The 27743-nt window shown below is 41.9% G+C and overlaps 1 protein-coding gene across 1 annotated transcript in view; it reads right to left on the bottom strand.

Moving 5' to 3' along the window:
* LOC123500119 (stress-activated protein kinase JNK-like) overlaps positions 1-27743 on the bottom strand; it is a 546161-nt gene that overhangs the window by 306207 nt on the left and 212211 nt on the right. Inside the window, 1 exon segment of the mRNA XM_045248784.1 lies at positions 12465-13090. Within this exon segment, the coding sequence (XP_045104719.1) occupies positions 12465-12622 (158 nt within the window). The 5' untranslated portion in view covers positions 12623-13090.

The raw sequence follows: 27743 nt of genomic DNA, 5'->3' as shown, positions 1-27743 counted from the left end.
AATTATGTCCACTTTTTCTTGTAGCGTAATGGTTTTCCTTTTCTTAGCATAACTGCTATCACTCAGGAGTTTTCTTTTTGGTGCCATTGAGCAAGATACTAAGATAGTCAGCAAACGCAGATGTAGGAACACTCTTGCCAGGGGCGACGGTGTGGTGGAACTGAGGCGTGAGTGTTATTGTATTCAAGCATGAGGTGGGCGGTGTGGTGGATAACCACTAGTGACGCCTGGCGGCCAACAACAACAATAAACCCCACACTTTACGATTTATAAATTTTTTAAAATCTGAAATTGCCTTATAGTGGACTGACGTAAGTGCGAGTTTGACGTAACCTGAGACCGACGTAACCCGGGACCTTATTGTGTATATATATACAGGCAAGCCGCACTTAACGAAGGTTCACACAACGAAATTTCGCTACAACGAAGGTTTCATTTTACTACCATCTACTCGTTTAACGAACACCAAACTCGCTTTAACGAAGTTTTATCCAAGTAATTTTTTTCAAGTTTGAAAGCCCCGCTATATCACGCAAGCCGACGTGCTTTTGACTACACCAGCGCCTCTTGTGGACAACACACGCACCACTCACTCCCCATGTTCAAAACAATAACAGCGTCAGCAGCAGCTCATCAAAGTGAGTGGCCCTAATTTTTTCCTTTTTCTTTTTTTTTTATGGAAGGGGGAAGCCAGCCAAGGGCAGCAAAAGATTAAAGGAATAAAAAAAAGGCCCATTTGAATGCCAGTTCCCTTAAAAGTAAAAAAAAAAAAAGAATTACCCAAAAGTCTGGGACAAATGTCTTGAAACCTCTCTTTAAAGGAATCTATTCGTAGGAAGATGGAAATAAAAAAGCAGGCATGGATTTCCAGAGTTTACCAGAGAAAGGTATGAATGATGAGAATACTGGTTAAATATTGCATTAGAGAATTGGACAGAATAGCGGTGAAAGGAAGAAGGAAACCTTGTGGAACGAGGCCACAGGAGGAGAGGAGGTATACAGTTAGCAAGACCAGTAGAGCAGTTAATATGAAAATAGTGATAAAAGATAGCAAGACATGCAACATCTCAGTGGTAAGAAAGAGGCTGAAGACAGTCAGTCAGAGGAGGGAAGTTGATGATATAAAAAGTTTCTGATTCAACCTTATCTAATAAAACTGTGTGAGCGGAACCGCCCAAACATGCGAAGAGTACTCCATATAAGAACAGATAAGGCTCTTGTATAGAGTTAGCAGTTGAAGGGGCTAGAAAAATTGGCAGACACACCTCAGAACGCCTAACTTAAAAGGGTTTTAACAAAGGGGACGTGAATGTAGTTCTTAGGATCAGTAGCAGGCACAGAACTGGAAATAATAGGTTTAAACTTGAAAAATTCAGGTTTAGGAAAGAAATGGGAATAAACTGGTTTTCAGAGTGGTTGATGAGTGGAATGGTCTCAGTGGTCATGTAGTCAGGGCTGAGTTAATAGGGAGCTTTAAAAGAAGAATAGATAAGTTCATGGATGGGGATGATAGATGGAATTAGGTAGCTTTAAACACACAGGGACTGCCTCATATAGGCCTGGAGGCCTCTTGCAACTTCCCTCTTTTCTTATGTTCTTATGTTAACTTGATAGAAGCTGTTCTAGCAAGAGTTGAGAAGTGAAATTTCGAGGTAAGACTATGAGTAGAGGACAGACCAAGGATATTCAAGGATATTCAGTGTAAAAGAGGGAGACAGGTAAGAGTAAGTGAAGAAGAGGAAATAGTTGTCCGGAGGTTGTGTCGAGTTGATATATGGAGAAATTAATGTTTTGAGTCATTGAACACTACTAAGTTTTCTCTGTCCCAATCAGAAATCTTAGAAAAATCAGGGGTCAGGCATTCTGTGGTATTCCTGCATGATCTATTGACTTCCTGAAGGGTTGGTTGTTTCTGAAAGGATGTGGAAAGATGTAGGGTGGTATAATCAGTGTAGGAGTAGATAGGGCAAGAAGTTTGATTAAGATCAATGAGGTTCACCATTAATAATATATTAAGAAGAACAATGGCTGTCTACCACAGCTGCAATAGCATGATTGGAAAGGAAACTTGAGATAAAATTACAGACAAGGATTGAAACTGTAGGAGGGCAGTTCTGAAATCAAAGCTTTGTGCCAGACTCTATCAAAAGCTTTTGATTTTTTATTTATTTATTTTTTAATGTTATGGCTTATAGCACCTGTAGGTATACTTGAAGAGTATGCATAGAAAGCGCTGTTCAGTTTTACTTTATTTATAGAACACTCATATTACAGACCATATAACCATCCAAGCACATCTTTGGTGTAACCATCTAGAACCTGGGTATCATGGTGACATGTAGGAAACCTTAAGCCACTTACCAAATGGTATAGTTGCAAGGTGGTACATGGTGGGATTCGAACCTATGCATGGACATCTGCCAAATCCCACGCTCACCACCTTATCCACTACGCCACCCCTTCCATAATGTGAAAGCAAATGTTTCACCAAAATCTCTAAGAGAGGATGACCAAGACTCAGTAAGGAAAGCCAGAAGATCACCAGTAACACGCTGTATTAAACCAAGGTCTAGAAGGTTTAAGTTAAGGAAAAGAGCAAGGAATGTATGCCTCCATGCCAAAACACTATCACCTCTGTTATGCATTCAGCACACAGATATGGGTCTCTGATAGAGAAACAATAATCATTCCTGGGAAAATTAGCATAATATCTCCTCAGGTCCCCTCAGCTGGCTGAGGCAAAATTCTGGAGGCACCTCCACCTTAGGTGATCTTGAGGAGGGATTAGAGAAATAGGACAAGATGCATATATGGTATTGTGATCAGACGAGCCCTAAGGAGAAGATAAGGTAACAGTCTAAACAGAAGGATTAGAGCAGGGGGTTCGCAAGCTTTTTCTTGTTAAGAACCCTCTACCCGAACCCCCCAGTAATCTGATATCGAACAAGTGACTGACATTAACTCAATGTGTAATAGTACTACAAAGGATATTATTAACTCAGCCATCTAAGTACCCCAGAAAATTTTCTTGTGAACCTCTGAGGGTTTACAAACCCCAGGTAGAGAACCCCTGGATTAGAGGTAAGAAAAAGACTAATAATGTTGGGCATCCCCAAGATTGTCAGGAATACGAGTCTAAAGTTTTTTAATTTATCCTCAATAGGAAGATTCTTAAACATCTGTCACTTCACAATCTTCTATCTGATCGCCAGTATCGATTCCGTCAAGGTGATGATATTCTAGCTTTCTTTAGTAAGTCTTGGTCATCCTCTTTTTGAGATGTTGGTGAAACTTTTGCTGTCATGTTAGACATATCAAAAGCTTTTGATAGAGTCTGGCACAAAACTTTCATTCAAAACTGCCCTCCTACAGTTTTTATCCTTCTCTCTGCATCTTCACCTCGTTTCCTTTCTGAATGTTCTATTACAGCCATGGTAGATGGCTATTGATCTAACTGTATTAATAGTGGTGTTCCTCAGAGTTCTGTCTTGTCATCCACTCTCTTTCTATTTTTCATTAATGATCTAAATCAAATTTCTTGCCCTATGTACTCCTACGCTGATGATACCACCCTACATCTTTGCATGTCCTTTCACAGACAACCAACCCTTCTGGAAGTCAACAGATGATGCACAGATGCCATAGTACACCTGACTTCTGATCTTTCTAAGATTTCTGATAGGGCATAGAAAACTCTTCTTTGTTTTTTATGTAGGAGGGACAGCTGGCCAAGGGCAACAAAATAAGGCAAAAAAAAAAAAATAAATAAATAAATAAATAAATTGAATAAATAAATGAATAAATAAATATAGATAAAAAAAAATACTATGTTGCCAGTCCCTTAAAAGACATGGAAGTTAGCCCAAATTCAGGGACAAATGTCTCGACACCTCTCTCTTAACCCGTAGAGCGTCAGAGACGTACGAGATACGTCAGCTACTCTGAGCGAACCGGGCGTCAGAGACGTATGAGATACATCGGCGAGCTTCCTTGTGTTTTCGGAGGTATTGCGTCCTCAAAACCTACCATTATACTGTCATCATGCACTGTAGACATTGCTCATGCTGCCTCCTCGTCCCTGCTAACATGAATGCTTCCTGTATTTATTTATTACAATCCTGAACTTTAGCTGTTTCTGCTGCCTTCAGCTCGGTGTAGCGGGAAACTGACGCCTCAACTCCACTAATATGAAGAAAGTGTAATTTCCATTACTTACTCTTACCATTTCAGTTGTTTTTGGTAACTGTTATATTGTGGTAGTGAAAACTTTGTATGACATAAATAAGAATTTTCCAATAGCTTTGTTATAAGGAAAAACAAGTACATATTACTCGGAAAATATTTGCACCGTGAAAGGCAACACTCCCTCGCGATATCTCGTGTCTATTTTTATCCACAAGCACTCTCAAACAGTAAAACATGACATGTTGTTTTTCTTTCAACTCAGGAACGATATTATGCATGTGTCCAATTCGGGGATCGACTGGTGAGAAACGAGGAAGCGAATAAACTAGTCACATAAGGCTTTGCTAAGTCGCTAACCTTAGCGCAAAATATCTCACACCAATTAATAATACTTCCAGTCAGTTCTGGGAGGAATGACTGTCATTTTCATTTGTTTCACATCATTTAAGACTGGTTTAGCAAAAAAAAAAAAATCCATGATGTGGCCAGCACTGGCGAAATCACAAAGTCTCAGATCTGCTGACGCTGTATGGGTTAAAAGAAGTCAAGTCAAAGGAAGATGGAAATACAGAAGCAGGAAAAGAGTTCCAGAGTTTACCAGTGAAAGGTATGAATGATTAAGAGTACTGGTTAACTCTTGCATTAGAGAGTTGGACAGAATAGGGGTGAGAGGAAGAAGAAAGCCTTGTGCAGCGAGGCCACAGGATGGAGCAGACATGCAGTTAGCAAGATCAGTAGAGCAGTTGGTATGAAAATAGCAATAAAAGATAGAAAGAGATGCAACATTTTGGTGGTGAGAGAGAAGCTAAAGACAGTCAGTCAGAGGAGGGGAGCTCATGACACAAAAAGCTTTTGATTCCACTCTATCTAATAAATCTGTTTGAGTGGAACCCCCCCAAACATGCAAAGAGTACTCCATACAAGGACGGATAAGGCTCTCGTACAGAGTTAACAGTTGAAAGGGTAAAAAAAAAACTGGTAGAGAACCCGCAGAACGCCCAACTTCATAGAAGCTGTTTTAGCGAGACGTGAGATGTAAAGTTTCCAGTTAAGATTATGAGTAAAGGACAGACCGAGGATATTCATTGTGGAAGAGAGAGACAGTTGAGTGTCATTCAAGAAGAGGGGATAATTATCTGGAAGATTGTGTTGAGTTGACAGATGGAGGAATTGAATTTTTGAGGCATTGAGTACAACTAAGTTTTCTCTACCACAATCAGAAATCACAGAAGGATCAGAAGTCAGGCTTTCTGTGGCATCCCTGCATGATCTGATGACTTCCTGAAGGCTTGGTCCTCTCTGAAAGGACGTGGAAAGATGTAGGGTGGTAGCATCAGCATACGAGTGGTTAGGGCAAGAAGTTTTGCTAAGATCATTAATGAATAATAGAAAGAGAGTGGGTGACAGAACAGAACCCTGAAGAACACCACTGTTAATAGATTTAGGAGAAGAACAGTGGCCATTTACCACAGCTGCAGAAAAGGAAACTTGAGATAAAGTTGCAGAGGGAAGGATAGAAACCGTAGGAGGGCAGTTTTGAAATCAAAGTTCTGTGCCAGACTCTATCAAAAGCTTTTGATATGTCTAACATGACAGCAAAAGTTTCACCCAAATCTTTAAAAGAGGATGATCAAGACTCAGTAAGGAATGCCAGATCACCAGTAGAGCGACCTTGGCGAGAGCCATACTGGCGATCAGGTAGAAGATTGTGAAGTGACAGATGTTTAAGAATCTTCCTATTGAGGATAGATTAAAGCTATAAGACGGTAGTTTGAGAGATTAGAATGGTCACCCTTTTTAAGAACAGGTTGAATGTAGGTAAACTTCCAGCAATGCCTCAAAAACTCAATTCCTCCATCTATCAACTCAACACAACCTTCCAGACAACTATCCCCTCTTCTTCAATGACACTAAACTGTCTCCCTTTTACTCTGAATATCCTCGGTCTGTCCTTAACTCATATTCTTAACTGGAAACTTCATATCTCATCTCTTGCTAAAACAGCTTCTATGAAGTTAGGCATTCTAAGGCATCTCCACCAGTTTTTCTTGCCCCTCCAACTGCTAACTCTGTAGAAGGGACTTTTCCGTCCTTGTATGGAGTAGTCTTTGCATATTTGGGAGGGTTCCACTCACACAGTTTTGTTAAATGGGGTAGAATCAAAAGCTTTTTGTCCATTCAACTCCCCTATCTGACTGACTGTTTTCAGCCTATTTCTCACCGCTGAAATGGTGCATCTCTTTCTATCTTTTATCGCTATTTTCATGCTAACTTCTACTAATCTTGCTAATTGCATGCCTCTCCTCCTCCTGCAGCCTCGCTGCATGCCTTCTTCCTCTCATCCCTATTCTGTTCAACTCTCTCATACAAGAGTTAACCAGTATTCTCAATCCTTTATACCTTTCTCTGGTAAACTCTGGAACTACCTGCCTGGTTCTGTATTTCCATCTTCCTACAACTTGACTTTCGCCAATTCTTTACTGCATTTCGTTTTTTTTTTTTTTTTTTTTTTATCTTTTATTACCCTTGGCTAGTTCACCTCTTGCATAAATAAAAATACCAGTCAAGGAATATTTCATATTTCTCCTGGACTGTCTTACCTTGCATATTTACTTCCCAATCAATACCACCAATTTTTCAACATTTCAAAATTTGTCTTGGCACGATACAATCTTTTTTCTTTGTATCGTTTATTTTATTTTATTTATTTATTTTTTTTTTCTGTGTGTGTGTGTGTGTGTGTGTGTGTGTGTGTGTGTGTGTGTGTGTGTGTGTGTGTGTGTGTGTGTGTGTATTTACCTAGTTGTATATACCTACTTGTAATTTTACAGGGCCTGGACTTTATGCCCGTGTGGCCCCTTCTCCATATCTACACTTATCCAATTTTTTTTTTAAACTATGCACACTCGTTGCTGCCACCACTTCCTCACTCAAACTGTTCCAAGTCTCAATACATCTTTGTGGGAAACTATGTTTTTTAACATCTCAGACATCTTCCCTTTCTCAGCTTTTTACTATGCGATCTTGTGCTTCGAATGTCATATTCTTCTCTCAAGATTAGTTTCTCATTATCCACTTGATCCATTTCTTTAATCAATTTATAAACTTGTATCAGATCCCCTCTCTCTCTTCTCTGTTCCAGGGTTGGTAGATCCATAGCTTTTAGTCTCTCCTCATATGTCATCCCTTTAAATTCTGGAAACACTCTTGTAGCCAATTTTTGTAGTCTCTCCAATTTTCTTATGTGTTTCTTTTTATGGGGGTCCACACAACTCCTGCATATTCCAATCTGGGTCTTATTATAGTACTTATCAATTTCTTCATCATTTCTTTGTCCATGTAGTGAAATACTAATCCAATATTCCTTAGCAAATTATATGTCTCTCTGAAAATTCTATCAATATGGCTTACCGGTTGATTATTTTCTTCCATCGTCACTCCCAAGTCCTTTTCCTTTTTTACTTTTTCTAGTTCTTTTCCCATCTCCCATCTTATAGATTTCCACTGGTCATCTTTCACTTTTTCCCATTTCCTTGACATGGCTTTTGGCCACATTGAATTCCATCTCCCATTTTTTACTCCATTTCCAGATCTTGTTTAAGTCTTCCTGCAGTATTTCACAATCCTCTTTTTGTTTTATGACTCTGCACAGTTTCGCATCATCTGCAAACAGATTTATGTAGCTGTTCACTCCCTCTGGCATGTTGTTTATATATATATATGAGAAAAAGTATTGGTACCAATACTGACCACTGTGGCACTCTGCTGTCTACTGCTCTCCACCTGCACTTCATATCTTTAACTACCGTCCTTATTTCTCTCCCCCTCAAGTAATGTTCCATCCATCTCAATGTGCTTCCTTTTAAGCCACCCTTTTCCTCTAACTTCCAAAATAATCTTTCATGTGGCACTTTATCAAACGCCTTTTTTAAACCTAAATAAATACAGTCAATCCATCCCTCTCTTGTACTTTATCAACTATTCTAGAGTAGAAATTCAATAAATTAGTTACACACGACTGACCTTTTCTAAAACCAAATTGGCTATTTGATAATAATTTGTTGTCTTCAAGAAACTCAATCCATTGTTTCTTTAATACTCTTTCACACATCTTACATATTACACTAGTTAGTGATACCAGTCTGTAATTTAAAGGTTTTTCCTTCCTTCTGCTCTTATATATGGGAACCACCTAAGCTAGTGTGTGTGTGTGTTTCACTGTTTGATCTGCTGCAGTCTCTGACGAGACAGCCAGACGTTACCCTACGGAACGAGCTAAGAGCTCATTATTTCCGATCTTCGGATAGGCCTGAGACCAGGCACACACCACACACCGAGACAACAAGGTCACAACTCCTCGATTTACATCCCGTACCTACTCACTGCTAGGTTAACAGGGGCTACACGTGAAAGGAGACACACCCAAATATCTCCACCCGGCCGGGGAATCGAACCCCGGTCCTCTGGCTTGTGAAGCCAGCGCTCTAGCCGCGTGTGTGTGTATTTACCTAGTTGTAGTTTTACAGGGCCTGGGCTTTATGCTTGTGTGGCCCCGTCTCCATATCTACACTTATCCAATCTTTAAAAGTATGCACACTCGTTGCAGACACTACTTCTTCATTTAAACTGTTCCACATCTCAATACATCTTTGCGGGAAACTATATTTTTTAACATCTCTCAGACATTTTCCTTTTCTCAGCTTTTTACTATGCGATCTTGTGCTTCGAATGTCATATTCTTCTCTCAGGATCAGTTTCTCATTATCCACTTGGTCCATTCCGTTGATCAATTTAAAAACTTGTATCAGGTCTCCTCTCTCCCTTCTTTGTTCCAGGGTTGGTAGATCCATAGCCTTTAGTCTCTCCTCATATGTCATCCCTTCAAATTCTGGAACCATTCTTGTAGCCATTTTTTGTAGTCTCTCCAATTTCCTTATGTGTTTCTTTTTATGAGGGGTCCACACTACTCCTGCATATTCCAATCTGGGTCTTATTAAAGTACTTATTAATTTCTTCATCATTTCTTTGTCCATGTGGTGAAATGCTACTCCAATATTCTTTAGCAAATTATATGTTTCTCTAAAAATTCTATCAATATAGCTTACTGGTTGATTGTTTTCTTCCATCGTCACTCCTAAGTCCTTTTCCTTTTTTACTTTCTCCAGTTCTACTCCATCTCCCATCTTATAGATTCCCACGGGTCGTCTTTCACTCTTTCCCATTTCCATGACATGGCTTTTTTTCATATTGAATTCCATTTCCCACTTTTTGCTCCATTCCCATATCTTATTTAGGTCGTCTTGCAGTATTTCACAATCCTCTTTTTGCTTTATAACTCTGCACAGTTTCATATCATCTGCAAACAGATTTATGTAGCTGTTCACTCCTTCTGGCATGTCGTTAATATAAATGAGGAAAAGTATTGGTGCCAATACCGACCCTTGTGGCACTCCGCTTTCTACTGCTCTCCACTTGGACTTCATATCTTTAACTACCGTGTGTGTGTGTGTGTGTGTGTGTGTGTGTGTGTGTGTGTGTGTGTGTGTGTGTGTGTGTGTGTGTGTGTGTGTGTGTGTGTGTGTGTGTGTGTGTGTGTGTGTGTGTGTGTGTGTGTGTGTGTGTATTTACTAAGTTGTAGTTTTACAGGACCTGGGCATTATAGTCATGGGGTCCTGTCTCCATATCTACATTTGTCAACTATTTTTTAAAGCTATGCACACTCCTTACTGTCACTACATCTTCACCCAGGCTATTCTATGCTGCTATATTTCTTTGAGGAAAGCTGATTTTTTTCAAGTCCTTAAAGCATCTTCCCATCCTCATCTTTTTACTGTGTGTGTGTGTGTGTGTGTATTTACCTATTTGTGTATTACAGGGCCCGAGCTAAGCTCTCTGTGTCCTCTCTCCTTGTCCACTCCTGTCATATCTCTCTTTCATCTGATTGACACACACCGCATCAATGACATCACTGCTCAGTTTATTCCACTTATCAATACTACGATGCGGGAAACTGTATTTTCTCACGTCATTTCGACAGATGTCTTTTATTAATTTTTTTCCATATCCCCGGAGATGATTACTTGTGGTCACCTTTATCAACTCTGTCCAATATGTCAATCTTGTTCACCAATTTATACAGTTATCATGTCTCCTCTTGTTCTTCTCTCTTCTAATGTGGTCAGCCCCAGTTTTCTCAGTCTTTCCTCATAGTCTAACTCCCTGAGTCCTGGTACCATCCTTGTTGCCAGCCTCTGTACCCTTTCCACCTTCTTCACATCTTTCTTCATATGCAGTGACCAGACACAAGCTGCATATTCTAACTGGGGTCTTATTAAGGTACATAATATCTTCATCATTCCTTCATCTAGGTAGTGGAATGCAAGGCCAATATTTTGAAGCATGTTATATGTTTTCCAAAATATATTGTTAATGTGTTTCTCTGGTGACAAAGTGTTTTGCACGGTTACTCCTAAGTCTTTCTCATCACCAAGCCTGTAATCCTTGTTTGGTCTGTATCTACTTCTTCCCATTTTCATAACATGGCTCTTGTCTATATTAAATTCCATCTGCCACTCCTTACTCCACTCATATATTTTATCAAGATCTTCCTGTAACTTGTTACAATCTTCCACATTCTTTACTCTCCTCATAATTTTAGTATAGTTTGCAAACATGTTCATGTAACTGTCAATTCCTACTGGCATATCATTAACATAAATCAAAAACATGATGGGACTCAGCACTGACCCTTGTGGAACTCCACTGGTTACCTTCTTCCACTTGGACTTCCTTCCTCTCACCACTGTTCTCATTTCTCTTCCCACTAAGTAATTTTCCATCCATTTTGCTAGTTTATCATTTACTCCTTCAATCTTCTTTAGTTTCCACATCAGTCTATTGTGTGGTACTTTATCAAAGGCCTTTCTCAAGTCCAAGTAGATAGCATCCACCCATCCCTCTCTATGTTGTAGTATGTCAGTCACTCTTGAATAAAAACATAATAAATTGGATACGCACGATCTTCCTTTTCTGAAACCAAACTGTCTTTCACTCAGAATGTTTTCACTTTCTAGATACTCACTCCACTTAGCTTTGATTACTTCTTCACATACCTTGCACAATATACTAGTCAATGATACTGGTCTATAATTTAGCGGTTCCATTCTACTACCATTCTTATATATAGGCACAATGTCAGCTCTTTTCCACTCTTTCAGGACTATTCCTGTTCGTATGGAGGTTTTCACAATATCAAATACGGGGTTTAACAATTGATCCTTACATTCTTTTAGCAACCTCCCAGATATGCCATCAGGCCCCATTGATTTATTAATATCCAAATTGCTTATAATTTTCCTTACATCTTCCTTAGTAACCATGATGTCCTGCATTTGCTTTATTTCCGTAGGCCTTTCTTCTATAAAATGCTCCTCCTTTGTAAACACTTTGCAAAAGTTGTCGTTCAAAATTTCAGCTATATCTCTAGCATCCTCATATACTTCTTCCCCATTTTTTACCTTTTCTATTGCCTCCCTTATATTAGTTTTCCATTTATGAATTTGTAAAACATTTTAGGGTCACTATCACAGCTTTCCACCACCCTCTGTTCATATTCTTTTGTGCTGTTCTCCTTACTTCAACATATCTATTCCTTGCTGTTTTGTAAACTTCTCTTGATAATACATCACTGTTTTTCTTAAGTTTCTTCCATGCCTTTTCTTTGTTCTTTTTTGCTTCTTCACAATTTCTATTATACCACTGTTTATTATTTAAAGTCCTCTTTCTATGATATGGCACAAACTTTTTCACAGCAGTTATATAAATCCATAAATCTATCGTATTTCAATTGCATATCCCTTTCCTGGTATACCATGGATCAGTCAATTTCATTAAAGAACTCCCTAATATGGTTATAATTTGCCCTAATATAATTTTATTTTATTTTAATTTTTTTCATTTATTTATTTTTATTTATTTATTATTTTTTTTTTTTTTGTGTGTGTGTGTGTGTGTTGTACCTACCTACAAAATACATCACACATAATATCATGTTAGTTGTAAGAGGCATGCAAAAAAAGTATATAAAAAAAATAAAATCCCTTTCTTGCAAGTTAAAAAAAAAACTCTGTTTTTTGGCAAATTCTATTTAAGTTTATTCTAACCTTCATGTAAGCATCTACCAACTTTAAAGATGTGTGTGTGTGTGTGTGTGTGTGTGTGTGTGTGTGTGTGTGTGTGTGTGTGTGTGTGTGTGTGTGTGTGTGTTTAGATGACCTCACCAGACAATGCCTTGGGCCCCAGAGCCGATGGGCTTGAGGTTAGTGTAGCGGCGTAGGATAGTGAAGCGGGTGTCGCCCACCTCTACTGTGTAGAAGAGGTTAGAGTTGCTGGGCGTAGCGGCCATCTTAGGACTGGGCCTTGGGCTCAGGAGAGGCATAGGGCCGGTGGGGGTGCTGCTTCTACTAGTGCTGCTAGCCTTGTCCACCCGAGGGTGCAGCTTGGCGCTGTTTTCTTCTTTTTCTGTGGTTACACTGAGTTGCCGAACCCAATCAGCAAGGTGCCTCAGTGCACGCTCAGAGGCTCCTGTGGCTGCCTCGTCCTCCCCTGTCTTGCCACCCTTCCTCCAAGCACGCTTGGCAGGGCTCCTCACTGCTTCCAATTTGATTGCTGTACCTGATGGGCCAGCCAGGGCTGCCTCAGTAATGTCTGCAGTGGAGGCAGGTTGAGACTGCCACCCACAGGCCACCCATAACAACCTCACAGTGGAGTAGGAAGGGGCAGGGCAGAGGGGAAGAGGGTGGAGCACTGGGTCACTGGCTGACTACTCTCCTCCACCACCCTTCACCCTCAACACCATCATCACCATCCCTCACAAGGGCTTTACTTCCCTCACTGATCTCCACACCTGTAACAAACAAATGCATCATTACTACCAGATCACCTGTAATACTACATATATCATCATCAAACAATTACCACATTTGACATATTCTTCAAAACAAACTGATGATAATAATAAAGTACTGATTAATGCATAATCTAATATAGTGAGAGAAACACAAAGAAGGATACATGATAAGTGATGATCTTGCTTCACTTCTGAACAAGTTAAAGTTAATAAAAAACCTACTTTCATATTAATTTCTTTTAGTCTTTTTGACTATTAATTTTTATAAATGAGCCTATTTAATTTCAATATCATTATATCATCTTGAAAACAAGCCATTACAAATAAATTTTCCAGACATCACACAGCTCTTTTCTTTGTGCCTTCACTTAAAATACATAATCAGTGTCAAACTCTCACTTTAGCACACCTCCACTTATTTCAAACACTATATGGTTCTATATCACTCCACAGACATCTAAATTAGAGCCAGGTAGTTATAAGCATCAAATTTATGATAAAATTGAAATATAATGAGCACATATTTTAGAGGTGTGTCATAATAGTCACGTAGAATTCATGTATAAAAGTTTAATAAGCACTAAACTTATTCCCTGAAAGGAATGACAAACAATCATTCTTCCTTGAAGAATATGAGCTGTATCTCCATATCAATGAAAGTTAACTTCAAACATTACCTATCAATACAATCTTGATGAATAAAAATAATGAAGCACTTACAACTTAAAAAGATTACAAGGATGATGACTCCCTCTAGATTAAATTTGTTATCAATGAGAAATAAAAAAAATCCTACTAAAGGAATGCAGCAGACCTACTCTAACTTGGATACATATACATATGAATCTCTGATATCAGGTAACCCACATGCTATCTGGGTCCCAAATACAAATACTAATTCATATGAATATCTAGTTTACCAGATGATTTTCTGCCAGATTCTGGATGGCACCATTAAATGATATATGGAACATCAAATACAAACACCCACACATGCTCTTTGATAAACCATAGTTGTTCTTGAATACATGTAGTTTTTGTGTATTTTAGTTATTTGCCCTTCTCAGGAATCTTCACTGAAGGCATATGTTTTATTGAGGGTTAGGATATTTGCAAACAATTGTATGCATTTATATATATATATATATATAAATATATATATAAATATATATATATATATATATATATATATATATATATATATATATATATATATATATATATATATATATATATACTGTGGGGGGCACCGCGTTATTTCCCCTTTATTTAATTATATTATATGCGTAGCCTATGGTCACCCCAGCACAGCCTCGGGCTGTTCTGCTGAGCAGACAACCCACCTCCCTCTTCTCGTTTCTCGTTGCAAGCAGGAGTCAGTACCAAGGTAGTCTTCAGCTGAGGTGGACACAGACGCTTGTGGTTCTGGCACATGGTAGAGAGCTACGTCTTGCTGGACTGCTCTGGGTCCTCACTAGTTATCGGTCTGGGAGTTGTGCCCTCCTGTTTGAGTAGCTGGCTTGCTACTGGTAGACCGTGACTGTTAGAGCAACGGGCTTGTTGCTCTAGGAGAAGTGTAGTTGGTTTGGCTGCACTTCTGTTTTGCGTCCGTCCTGTATTGTGGTGGCAACGCATGGGAGAGACGCGGCATTGTCTCATGCTGTTTGTCGTTGTGGTGGCCGTGGTCACCAGTGTGTTTGGTGGGCGGCTGTGTGCCCCCATCATCTTTTGTGTAGTATCAGTAGTATACTGTTTATGGTACCAGCCAGTCTTCAGCTGAGTTTAACACGTGCGCTCTGGGCACAGGAAGAGACACGTGTGCTGGACTGTGTGTTAAGAGGTACTCAGTAGTCATTGGTCTGGGAGTTGTGCCCTCCTGTTTGAGTAGCTGGCTTGCTACTGGGTAGACCGTGGCTGTAGAACAGCGGTTTGTTGTTCTAGGAGAAGCGTAGTTGGTTTGGCTACACTTCTCGGGTGTTGCGTTTGTTCACTCGTAGAGCGGCGTGGAGGAGAGACACGTTTCCGTCTCGTCTTGTTGTTGTTGGTGGTGGCTGTAGTCACCAGTGGGGTTTGGTGGGCAGCTGTGTGCCCCCATCATCTTCTGTATAGCTTCAGTAGTACACTGTATTGTAGTGGTTGTAGCCACGCACGCTAGTGAAAGCTGAGAAGCTTCATGCTGTCGGCCAGGTGTGCATAGTTCTCTTCCGTCAGACTTGTCTGTGACGAGTATATGGACTCCTTGTATGGCTGTTGTCACTCGTAGGTGGTGTCTGGGCTTGTGTGTACACCACCGGATGTGGCATACAAATCATATGATGTAGTAGTCGTAGGCTAGGGAAATCAGTCTGACAGGTGTCAGGAAGCACTTGTCGTAGTAATAGATAGTATAGTAATATATACACTGCGCGTGTTGTCCCAGTCTGTGATTCATCACAGTCTGTAGGCAAGGTGTGTGGAGAGGCATTAATACTTCATAGAGAAGTGGGTGGAATTGTCCTTGTGGGCGGTTTCTCTAGGGGGTATTAAGGCCTCGCCCTGTTACACATAACATTTACCATTTATAAATTCTACTCGGTTGGGTACAGGAGGAGAAGGAGTTGCTAAGGAGATTCCCTTACAGTGGGGGACGTTATACACTGTTGGCGACCTTTAAAGAACCTGAGTGTTACGGCTGCTGTGATTTATAGTAGTGGGGACTCTGTGGAGTGTTATATCCCCCCACTAACTGTACCGTAACAAACTGGCGATTTTGCCAGGATAACACTCTCCCTAGTGAGCTGTAGCAGTTAACTGTAGCCGTGACCGTAACAGGAAGTTGGCGACCTATTTTTTGTAAGAACGAGTGCCTGTGAGCACCATGGAGGGAGTTACTGGCCTTTTCACCTCACCAATGGAGGGTGAGGGTGCGAGTGTGAGCCGGCGAAAGGCTAACGGTGACTCACCACGTGGGTATGACAAGTCAACCGCGCTTGGGGTCAGTGAGGACGCATTTACTACGTGTCATGATAACGAACGTGGCGGTCCCAGAGAAGGTGATGTGGGATATATTAGCCCTGGCAGGAGTGTTGGAAGCAGGGAAGGCTCCTGACGATCTAGTCCCACAAACAGTATTGGTAGTGTCCAGTCAGCTGCCAGACTGGAGGAACTGAGATTAAAGCTGGAAATGAGGAAAATGGAGATAGAAGCAGAAGAGAGGCGAGAGTTGAAGACATTAGCTGTGGAAGAGAGACGAGAGTCAAACAGACTAGCTGCGGAGGGGAGACGAGAAATTCAGAGACTAGCAGCAGAGGAGGCTAGAGAGATGGAGAGAGAAAGGGCAGATAAAGATAGAGAGTTGGAGTGGGAGAGAACTCACCATGCAATAAGTACGCCTGGAGTTGTTGGTGGTGCAGGAGGAGGAGGAGGAGGAGAACAGAGTGTAGAGCGTACTTTAGTTCAAAGTCTCCAGCTAGTGCCTGAGTTTGATGAGGCTAAAGTGGCTGAACGGTTTGTTCGCTTTGAGAGGAAAGCCAAGGAGTTTGCTTGGTCTCGAGAGAGATGGGTAGGCTTGGTTGCAAATAAACTCAAGGGAAAAGCCTTGGAAGTTTATGATAAAATGTCAGCTGATGATCTGGATGATTATGAGGAGTTTAAGGCTGACATCTTGCGGGCATATGAGCTGCGACCAGAAGCCTATCGCTTGCAATTCAGAGGAAAGAGGAAGCAAGCTAGTGACTCCTACCTCGAGTGTGCTCGTTCACTGGAGCAAGTGTTTGAGAGGTAGATTGCAAGCGAGGGTGTTGACTCTCTCGAGGCTTTGAAGGAGTTAGTAGTTATGGAGCAGTTCATTGATATTGCTGACAAGGAGCTGGTACCTCTGTTGAGGGAGAAGAGGTTTAGGACTTTGAAGGAGGCTGCTACATGGGCTGATGATTATGTGTTGGCCCACCGTCCTGTGCAGCAGCCTGGGAGTTGAAGTCGTAGGGAAGGTGGTCCTAAGGGAGGCCCAGGGAGTGGTGGCAATTCTTCCTCGGGCTCTCCAGGCCATTTTAGGCGATATACTGGATTCGGTAGTAAGATGGGTTTGGGAAAGCCCCAGGCAGACACCCCTCCTTCTTCTGTGAAGAATGGGATGGCGGGGAAGGCGGCCCCTAAAACTCCCAAGTATGATTACCAGCCTACGTGCTATCACTGCCGAGGAAAAGGGCATTTTAAGTTCAATTGCCCAAAGTTAGTAACAGCTGAAACTCCCAAGTCCTCGCAGAAACCAGTTGCCTTGTTGGTGTGGCCTGACACAGTTCATGGTGATGAGTTGACTGCTCCTTCAGGTTTTAGAAGTGAGAAGGCACGGCGTGTGCCTGAGTCGTGTTTGGGAGAGGGAGAGCAGGTTGGCCCACCTGTTCCTCCCCCTGTTGCCACGCCCGCACCTAAGGATAGTGAGCTCGACTGGTGCCGTCCTTTCCTGTGTGGAGGCACTGTCGAGATTGATGGCACAAAGTATCCCGTCACCGTACTGCGTGATACGGGTGCACAGCAGTCAGTGTGCCGAAATGTCACTGTTAGGAAGGTGACATCTAGCAAGGCAGTGTTGTGTCGTGGACTTAACACTGTGTAGGAGTTCGACGGCTGAGGTGACACTGTCATGTCCTCTTGTCACTGATATGGCTCAGGTAGCAGTGGCAGATGAACTGCCAGTCGCAGGAGTGGACTTCCTGCTTGGGAATGATTTGGCTGGTGGTCGTGTATGGATCCCAACCTCTGATGAGGATGAGGTTGCTGAAGAGTCTGGGCCAGTGGTGCAAGACTCTGTGAACGTTATTACCCGCTCTCAGGCCCGCCGGGCTGAGAGAGAGCCTGTTACTACCCAGGAGGCTGCTAGCAGCCAGGTGGGATCGACTCCAGATGGGAGTAGCAGTGCTGATGTGGTGAAGCCAGCGTTGGGCTCACCATTGAGTTCTGGTGTAGAGGCTGACGGTGACAGCGTGGAGTCACTTGTTAATGCACCGGATTCGGCTTTGGGAGTTGTTGCTGAGAGTGAGGACGGAGTGTTGGGTGTAGCTGAGTTGTTTGATGGTTATCCTCACTCTGCAGAGCACTCCGGATGGAGCACTCGTGCTGAGTCGCTTCCTGGTGTGGATGCTGAGGGCTCTGATGTTCAGCACAGGCCCCAGCATGATAAGTCAGGCAGTCTATTGGAAGTTGGCACCCAGGGTGGGGAGACTTCCAGTTCTGCGGGGGAGTTGGAAGTTTCTCCCCCTGTGGAGCATCGTGGAGGCAGGGAGAGAGCTGTTCCCTTGCCTGGTGACTGCCTGGCTGGTGGTGATGATATTTCTGAGGACTCACCGGATCACATGGCAGGAGCGGAGCAGCCTGGGCCAGCTCTCCGTCCTCGATGCCGTGTGGGACATAGGGTTGCAGCGTTGCCTCAACCCCATGACCCTATAGTCCCCCTTTCTCTGACCCAGCTAGAGCCTGCAGAGCCCATTCGTAAGCAGCAGGAGGACCCAGCGTTGGCCTCCTTCTTTGCCCGAGTGGGTGAGGGAAGTGAGGAGTTGGAGGGCAGGGAGGAGTTTGTTTTGCACCAAGGGGTGTTGTGTCGTAGATGGCAGGAGAGTGATGGTGGTAAGTTATTGCAAGTAGTTGTACCGCATAAGCTGCGTGAGGCACTTGTGCTGTTGGCACATGAGGGGCCCATGGCTAGACACCTGGGCATCCGAAAGACCGTCGCTCGCCTGCGTCGCAATTTTTGGTGGCCCAGCATGTCTGGAGAAGTAGCCACGATTCTTAAGTGCTGCCACACTTGTCAAGTGATGGGCAAGCCTAATCAGACACCCCCTGTGGCACCACTCCATCCCATCCCTGCTGTTGATCCTCCCTTCATGAGGGTTTTGATTGATATAGTAGGTCCTCTGCCTACTACCAGGGCTGGTCACAAGTATCTGTTGACCATAATGGATGTTACCACGTGGTACCTTGAAGCAATTCCCCTGACAAACACTCACTCTAAGGTGGTGCTGAAGGCTTTGTTAACCTTCTTTACACACTTTGGATTGCCAGCCGAGCTGCAGTCCGATCAGGGGACCAACTTTACTTCAAAGTTGTTTAAAGATACGATGACTGCGTGGGGGATCAAGCACATCGTGTCCAGTGCTTATCATCCGCAGTCTCAGGGAGCCCTGGAGAGACACCATCAAACCCTCAAGACCATGCTCAAGAGTTTCTGCATGGAGAGAGATAAGGATTGGGACGAGGGTGTGCCATATGTCTTATTTGCGGTGAGAGAAGCGCCCACTGAGTCCTTGGGTTTCTCACCCAATCAGCTAGTATTTGGACACTGAGTGCGTGGACCGCTCGACGTTGTTTGGGAGGCTTGGTGTCAGCTGTCGCCTGAGCGCCCTGTCTCACTGCTTAAGAGCCCTATGAGCAGTCGAGAGAGATTGGCCAAGGCATTAGAGGTGGCGCAGGCCCACCTGTGTAAGGCCCAGCAGAGTATGAAGGGGTATTATGACCGAAGGGCTGAGTATCGGAGTTTTGCCCCTGGAGATGAAGTGCTCGTGCTGTTACCACTTCAGGGCCAGCCGCTTGCTGCCCGCTATAGTGGCCCCTATGTTATAGAGAAGAAGGTGGGTGACCTCGACAACCTGGTGGTCACTCCTGACCGGCGCAAGAGGGCTCAGCTGTGTCACGTTAACATGCTGAAGCCCTATTTTCGTTCTACTAGCCAGAAGGGCTCTTTTAGTTCTGCCGTGCAAGAGGCATCTTCAGTTTTATTTTTCTGCCGGGAGGGAGAGGCTCCAGAAGTTATTGGGCCTGAACCTGTCGTTCCTACAGGGCAGTGGGAACGAAATAGCCTCCATCTCTTGAAAGAGAAGGTTGAACACTTAGGGGATCAGCAAGATGAGTTGCTTCGGCGGCTGAGGAAGTACTCCTCAATGTTTAGTAGTGTCCCGGACAGGACACCGTTGATAGAACACGATATTTATGTTGGGGACGAAAAGCCTGTCAAATGGCCCCCATACTGAGTAAGTCCAGGAGTGCAATATCATAGTCAGACATATAAAAGGAGCAGACAATGTTGTAGCAGGTTGTCTGTCCCGGGGCCATTTCCTTTAATTACTTCCATGCCTGTAAAAAAAATTTTTTGTAAATGTTTTATTTACAATTTGGTGTCTGGGATTGTGTGTACACCATCGGATGTGGCGTACACATCATATGATGTAGTAGTCGTAGGCTAGGGAAGTCAGTCTGACAGGTGTTAGGAAGCACTTGTCGTAGTAATAGATAGTATAGTAATATATACACTGCGCGTGTTGTCCCAGTCTGTGATTCATCACAGTCTGTGGGCAAGGCGTGTGGAGAGGCATTAATACTTCATAGAGAAGTGGGTGGAATTGTCCTTGTGGGCAGTTTCTCTAGGGTGTATTAAGGCCTCGCCCTGTTACACATAACATTTACCATTTATAAATTGTACTCGTTTGGGTACAGGAGGAGGAGAAGGAGTTGCTAAGGAGATTCCCTTACAGTGGGGGACGTTATACACTGTTGGCGACCTTTAAAGAACCTGAATGTTACGGCTGCTGTGATTTATAGTAGTGGGGACTCTGTGGAGTGTTATATCCCCTCACTAACTGTACCGTAACAAACTGGCGATTTTGCCAGGATAACATACTCCTCAGTGAGCAGCAGCATAGTCACAGCTAGAGTGGCGTACGTAACAATATATATTGTTACGGTCACGGCTGCGGTTAACTGCTACAGCTCAGTAGAGTGTTATCATGGCAAAATCGCCAGCTTTGTTATGGTACAGTTAGTGGGGAATATAACACTCCACAGAGTCCCCACTACTATAACTCACAGCAGCCGTAACACTAAGGTTCTTTCAAGGTCGCCAACAGTGTATAACTTCACCCACTGTAAGGGAATCTCCGTAGCAACTCCTTCTCCTCCTGTACCCAACCAAATAGAATTTATAAATGGTAGATGTTATGTGTTACAGGGCGAGGCCTTAATACCCCCTAGAGAAACCGCCCACAAGGACAATTCCACCCACTACTCTATGAAGTATTAATGCCTCTCCGCACGCCTTACCCACAGACTGTGATAAATCACAGACTGGGACAACACCCACAGTATATTACTATACTATCTTACTACGACAAGTGCTTCCTAACACCTGTCAGACTGACACCCCTAGCCTACGACTACTGAGTGGTGTGGCGACCACTCAGGTGTGGCGACCAGCCAAACCACTTCAGCTATCAGGGTAGCTGAACACTACTCTGGTACTGAGGTGATGCTCGCAGGCACAACAAGATGGTGGAAACAAAGAGAGGGTGGTTGGCCGCACAGCGGAACAGCGACAGCCCACGCTTGGGGCCGCCATACAATGGGCATATAATAAAATAATAAATTAAAGGGGAAACAAGGCAGTGCCCCTCACAATATATATATATATATATATATATATATATATATATATATATATATATATATATATATATATATATATATATATATATATATATATATATATATATATATATATATATATATATATATATATATATACATATATATATATATATATATATATATATATATATATATATATATATATATATATATATATATATATATATATATATATATATATATATATATATATATATATATATATATATATATATATATATATATATATATTGTGAGGGCACTGCCTTGTTTCCCCTTTAATATATATATATATATATATATATATATATATATATATATATATATATATATATATATATATATATATATATATATATATATATATATATATATATATATATATATATATATATATATATATATATATATATATATATATATATATATATATATATATATATATATATATATACAGTATGAACGGTCATCTCGCGTAATATAGTCTCGCGAAATTAGCATCTCGCGCCTATTTCAAATTTCCCGCCTTCTACCATCTAGCGGTAGTAAATGAACATCTCGCGCATGCGCATAGGCTGGCACACCAGTTTAATGGTTGGCTTGGGTTGGTCACATCAGGGCAGAAGCTGGGTTAACAACAATTTTGCGATTTTGTTGTGTTGTGGTGCATATTTACTTTTGTTGTTATAGTGAAAACGTTCTAGTGGAAGTACAATAACTTGAAATAACAAGGAACATGAGTTCTGTGAGTGGTAGTGGCAGAAATCGTGGTGGAAACTCTGGTGAAAAACATGGTGGACATGAGAAACGTGAATATCACAAGGGAGTGAAGCTCAGAAAACATACACTCCAGGAAAAAAAAAGAAATGGTTTAGATGATGAACAATGGTGCAAGAACATGTGACATAATGCATAAGTTTAACTGTCCTGAATCAACAGTACGATCACTGCGCAAAAATAAAGAAAACTTGGCTGCTTCCGTGAAGGTGTTTTCTCGGTTTCCCTCAGCACGCACACTGGCTGATACTTCACAGCGCAACAGATTGCTTGCAATCATGGAACATTACCTAAATGAATGGGTAATCAGAAGGGATCGAGAGAAGGGTGATCTTTCTGGCCCTGCAATAAGATCACAAGCACGGCTGTACTTTGATTCAGTGTGCCGTAAGAAAAATGTTAACCCTCCACCCCATTTTGCGGCTTTTGTAGGCTGGCTAGCAGCATTTAAGAAAAGATATGAAGTTAAGTATGCCCTGAAGCATGGTGAAAGCAGATCACCAGATGAGGAAGCAGCCAGAACTTACCCAGAGATTTTTCAACGTCTTGTGACTGAAGGCGGTTACAGCCGTGACCAGATTTTTAACTGTGATGAAACTGGGATTTACTGGAAGCGGGCACCAAAATCAACCCTCATCGCCAAGAATGAAAGACAAGCTAGGGGTGTGAAGCCTTCCAAGGACCGCATTACTGTTTTATTCACAGCTAATGCAAGTGGCGACTGTTTGATGAAGCCCCAAGTCATCTATTGCTCTGCTAAGCCTAGAGCATACAAGAATTGCAATATGAACCAGCTTAATGTTTATTGGGCCAGTAATAAGAACGTTTGGGTCACATCGGCACTGTGCACTGACTGGTTCGACAATCATTTTGTCCCTGATGCCCAGAGTTATTGCAAGAGGAAGAATTTAGATTTTAAGGTGCTGCTATGTATGGATAATGCTCCGGGGCATGGTAAATTCCTAGTAGGGCGTCATCCTAATGTAAAAGTTGTCTTCCTCCCGCCTAATACAACATCACTTCTACAGCCTCTTGATAAAGAGTTCATCTGCAACGTCAAGCTCTTTTATTATCAGTCTCTCTATGATGACATGCATGTCAAGACTGACTTGCTACAAGAACTAGAGAGGATTGAGGCTGAGCTAAGTGTACGTGACCAGGATGAGCCCAATGAACCGATCGCCAGCACCAGTTCAGACCCACCACCATCTCAGACCCGAGAAGTGTTAACTGTGAACCAGTTTTGGAAAAACCACAACATTAAGGATGCTGTTGACCACATTGTGAAGGCCTGGCAGAAAATAAACAAAGCTACAGTGTTACACACTTGGAAATTTTCATTAGGTGAGGTCAGAACAGCTGTGCGTGAGCGCCAGCAGGAAGCCACCACACTCTCGCAGACTGTAGAAGCTGCACATCTGATCCCTGCACCTGGCTTTTCGGCTGTGGAGGCCAGTGACTTGCAAGAAATTATTGGTATCCATCAAGAGGAGGCTACTATTGAGGAGATGCTTGAGGAAGATGAAGCTCAAGATGATCCTGAAGAGGATGGACAGCAGGAGCAAAATGTTCAGCCAGGTGAACCGACAACTCGGCAACTGACGGAGATTCTCACCACCTTCTCACGGCTGACTGAACAACTGGAGGAATATGATAGGCGCTCATATCCACGCAGCATATTACAGCCATCTCTTGATCAAGTGATGAACATTTATAAAGACCTCTACATGTCTCGTGTTAATGCTCGCCACCAGTCACTGATCATAGGATACTTAAGTCAATCATAGGCTGCCAAAGCTCTGGCTAACGTAACAGCAGAACCAGGTGAAGATGAAGAGGATGTCGACGACCTGCTGGGCCTTTTACAGGAAGATGACATCGCTCTGGATTTTGATGGCTTTGAAGCTGAGGTTGCACTCAGTGTTTGGGGTGATGCACAAACAGTGGAGGAGGAAGCGAGTAGCCAGTAGTCACGGATCCCCACCACTATCACGCCAGGCCACTCAAGCCAGTCACAGACTATCGTAACGTAAGTAGAAAAATATTCTATCCTTTATTATTATGTTGAAAAGTGTTTAATATTGTTTATTAACATACATATTATGCATAACCTCGTTTATGTGAAACATTTTCAGCAAAATATTTTATGTTTTTGGAGGGTTATTTGGAGTTATAGGATGATCAAGTATCATACCTAAGAACCAATTATGCTATTTCACATATTTCAATATCGCTCATCTCTCGATTTTTCATCTCGCGGCCGATAGTCCAGTACCAATTTACCGCGAGATAACCAATCCTACTGTATAGGCAACCCCTGCTTAACAAAGTCTATAGTCTTCCAAATCTAAACACGGTTTTCTGGCTGGGCTCCGTAGGGAATAGTAGGCATTCCAGCGCTGCCATGTTTCACCCAGAATCTGAAGGATCAGGTGCGTGACCTGACCTAATTCATTTATAGCTCTCTCCCTTCTTCTCCTTTACCCGCCTCTCTCTCTCTCTCTCTCTCTCTCTCTCTCTCTCTCTCTCTCTAGTAGACAGCGGAGTGCCACAGGGGTCAGTATTGGCGCCAAAACTTTTTCTCATATATATAAACGACATGCCAGAGGGAGTGAACAGCTACATAAATCTGTTTGCGGACAATGCAAAACTGTGCAAAGTCATTAAACAAAAAGAGTGAAATACTACAGGAAGACTTAAACAAGATCTGGAAATGAAGTAAAAAATGGGAGATGGAATTCAATGTGGACAAAAGCCATGTCATGGAAATGGGAAAAAGTGAAAGACGACCAGTGGGAATCTATAAGATGGGAGATGGAGTAGAACTAGAAAAAGTAAAAAAGGAAAAGGACTTGGGAGTGACAATGGAAGAAAACAATCAACCAGTAACCCATATTGATAAAATTTTCAGAGAGACGTATAATTTGCTAAGAAATATTGGATTAGCATTTCACTATATGGACAAAGAAATGATGAAGAAATTAATAAGTACAAGCAACCCCCGTTTAACGAAGGTTCACACAACGAAATTTCGCTACAACGAAGGTTTAATTTTACTACCATCTGCTCGTTTAACGAACACCAAACTCGCATTAACGAAGTTTTATCCAGGTAATTTTTTCCAAATTTGAAATACCCACCGTATCATGCAAGCTGATAGGTTGAATACACCACGAGTTGCTGGTACTAAAGCCTGCCTCAGGAAAAATCCTGAGACACCTGTACAATAAAGATCAAGATCAAGCCTCTCATGGACAACACAGGCACTGCCGATACAAAGGCCTGACTCAGAAGAAATTCTGCATCACCTGTAGCATCAAGATCAAGATCAAGATCATGCGCACCACTCACTCCCCAGTCAAAACATAACAGCGTCACCAGCAGCTCATCTTCCCTAGTTCAACTTACCACCAAGGCGCCCTGCAATGTGGCCTAACGTTCCTAACAAGACCAGGAAGTGTCTTACTCTCGAAGTGAAGCTGGGTATTATTCACAGACAAGAGAGAAGCCAGAAAACTAATAACATTGCTTGCCACCATCTTGACTCCATCTACTGTCTACTATTTTCAAGTCAGCAGACCCTATTAAGAAGGCTGGTGAGACCGCATTTCCTTGAAAGCTAAAAGAACCACCTGAACTCATGTCTCTACAATGGATAAAATGGAAAGCCTTGTGGATATGTGGTACATAAGTTTTGTATGCGGTATCACGATGCGCACTTTGTTTACATTTCACAGGTTGCCGGTTAGTGTATTTCCCGTTTCACTCTGCCTCCCTTCATAAAGTTAAGATCAACAACATTATAAAGTTACGTACATACATACATTAGTGTACATTATAATGACTTAAATTAAACTACCTAAATGTTTAACTTCATAATTTTTACTTTCATTACACCATTTACTGTACTATGATGCACTCTTGCTTTGCTTACTCTCAATGGAAGTTCAAATCAGGAGTTAAACTTGTTATAATCGGTTCACTTAACGAAGTTTCGCTTAACGAAGTGTTTTTTAGGAACGTAACCCCTTTCTTAAGCGGGAGTTGCCTGTACTAAAATAAGACCTAGATTGGAATATGCAGGAATTGTGTGGACCCCCTAAAAAGAAACACATAAGAAAATTGGAGAGACTACAAAAAATGGCTACAAGAATGGTTCCAGAATTTAAAGGGATGACATATGAGGAGAGACTAAAAGCTATGGATCTACCAACCCTGGAACAGAGAAGAGAGAGAGGGGATCTGATACAAGTTTATAAATTGATTAACGGAATGGATCAAGTAGATAATGAGAAACTAATCCTGACAGAAGAATATGACATTAGAAGCACAAGATCGCATAATAAGAAACTGAGGAAGGGAAGATGTCTGAGTGATGTTAAAAAAATCAGCTTCCCGCAAAGATGTGTTGAGACTTGGAACAGTTTGAGTGAGGAAGTGGTGTCAGCAAAGAGTGTACATAGTTTTTACCCTTTCCTTCCGGCAATCGTATATATACGATTGCATCAATACGTCCGTAGCGACGGCGATCATACCAGTAATCAAGAATTTTTGCGCCTCAATTATGAGCTCAAAGTGCGGTTTCTCGAGTCATATGGAGAGTGGAAGTGTCTGGCATGTTTTCACATGTAGTGTTGTCACTGTAGCTCTGGAAATTTAGCGGTAACTAAGCTATTTTCCCTTTCTCCGAGCGACATTTGGCAACCCCAGCGACCCGCCGGGTGAAAAGCACCATGATAAGTGCGAAGAGACATCCTGCTAAGAGCGAAGGATCTCAGATCATAACATGGAGCAGGGCAGAACATATGTATTTAGCAGTGCTTCTGAGTTTGAAGACAGTGACAGTGAATATTTAGAAGAAGAAACTGAAGGAAGCGAAGTCATTAGTGAGGACTTAAAAAGTGAAAAAAAATATTACATATCATTCTTTCATGTTAATTTTTTCATTATCTTCAATTTTATAATAAAATAGTAGAAGGTAACTTGTCAGAGAGAGAGAGAGAGAGAGAGAGAGAGAGAGAGAGAGAGAGAGAGAGAGAGAGAGAGAGAGAGAGAATGTTATTTGCCTCGGTCATCTGCTGGTCACCCAGCCAGTCTTCCCCATTACATGTGCGTGTGTATTTACCTAGTTGTAGTTTTACAGGGCCTGGGCTTTATGCTCGTGTGGCCCCGTCTCCATATCTACACTTATCCAATCTTACTTTAAAAGTGTGCACACTCGTTGCAGACACTACTTCTTCATCTAAACTGTTCCACGTCTCAATACATCTCAGCGGGAAACTATATTTTTTAATATCTCTGAGACATCTTCCCTTTCTCAGCTTTTTACTATGCGATCTTGTACTTTGGATGTCATATTCTTCATTCAGGATCAGTTTCTCATTATCCACTTGGTCCATTCCGTTGATCAATTTATAGACTTGTATCAGGTCTCCTCTCTCCC

The sequence above is a fragment of the Portunus trituberculatus genome, chromosome 50 (assembly GCF_017591435.1).
Source record: "Portunus trituberculatus isolate SZX2019 chromosome 50, ASM1759143v1, whole genome shotgun sequence".
NCBI classification, from domain to species: Eukaryota; Metazoa; Arthropoda; class Malacostraca; order Decapoda; family Portunidae; genus Portunus; species Portunus trituberculatus.
The sequence above is the reverse complement of the archived record's forward strand: the minus strand, read 5'-3'. Positions and strand labels throughout refer to the sequence as shown.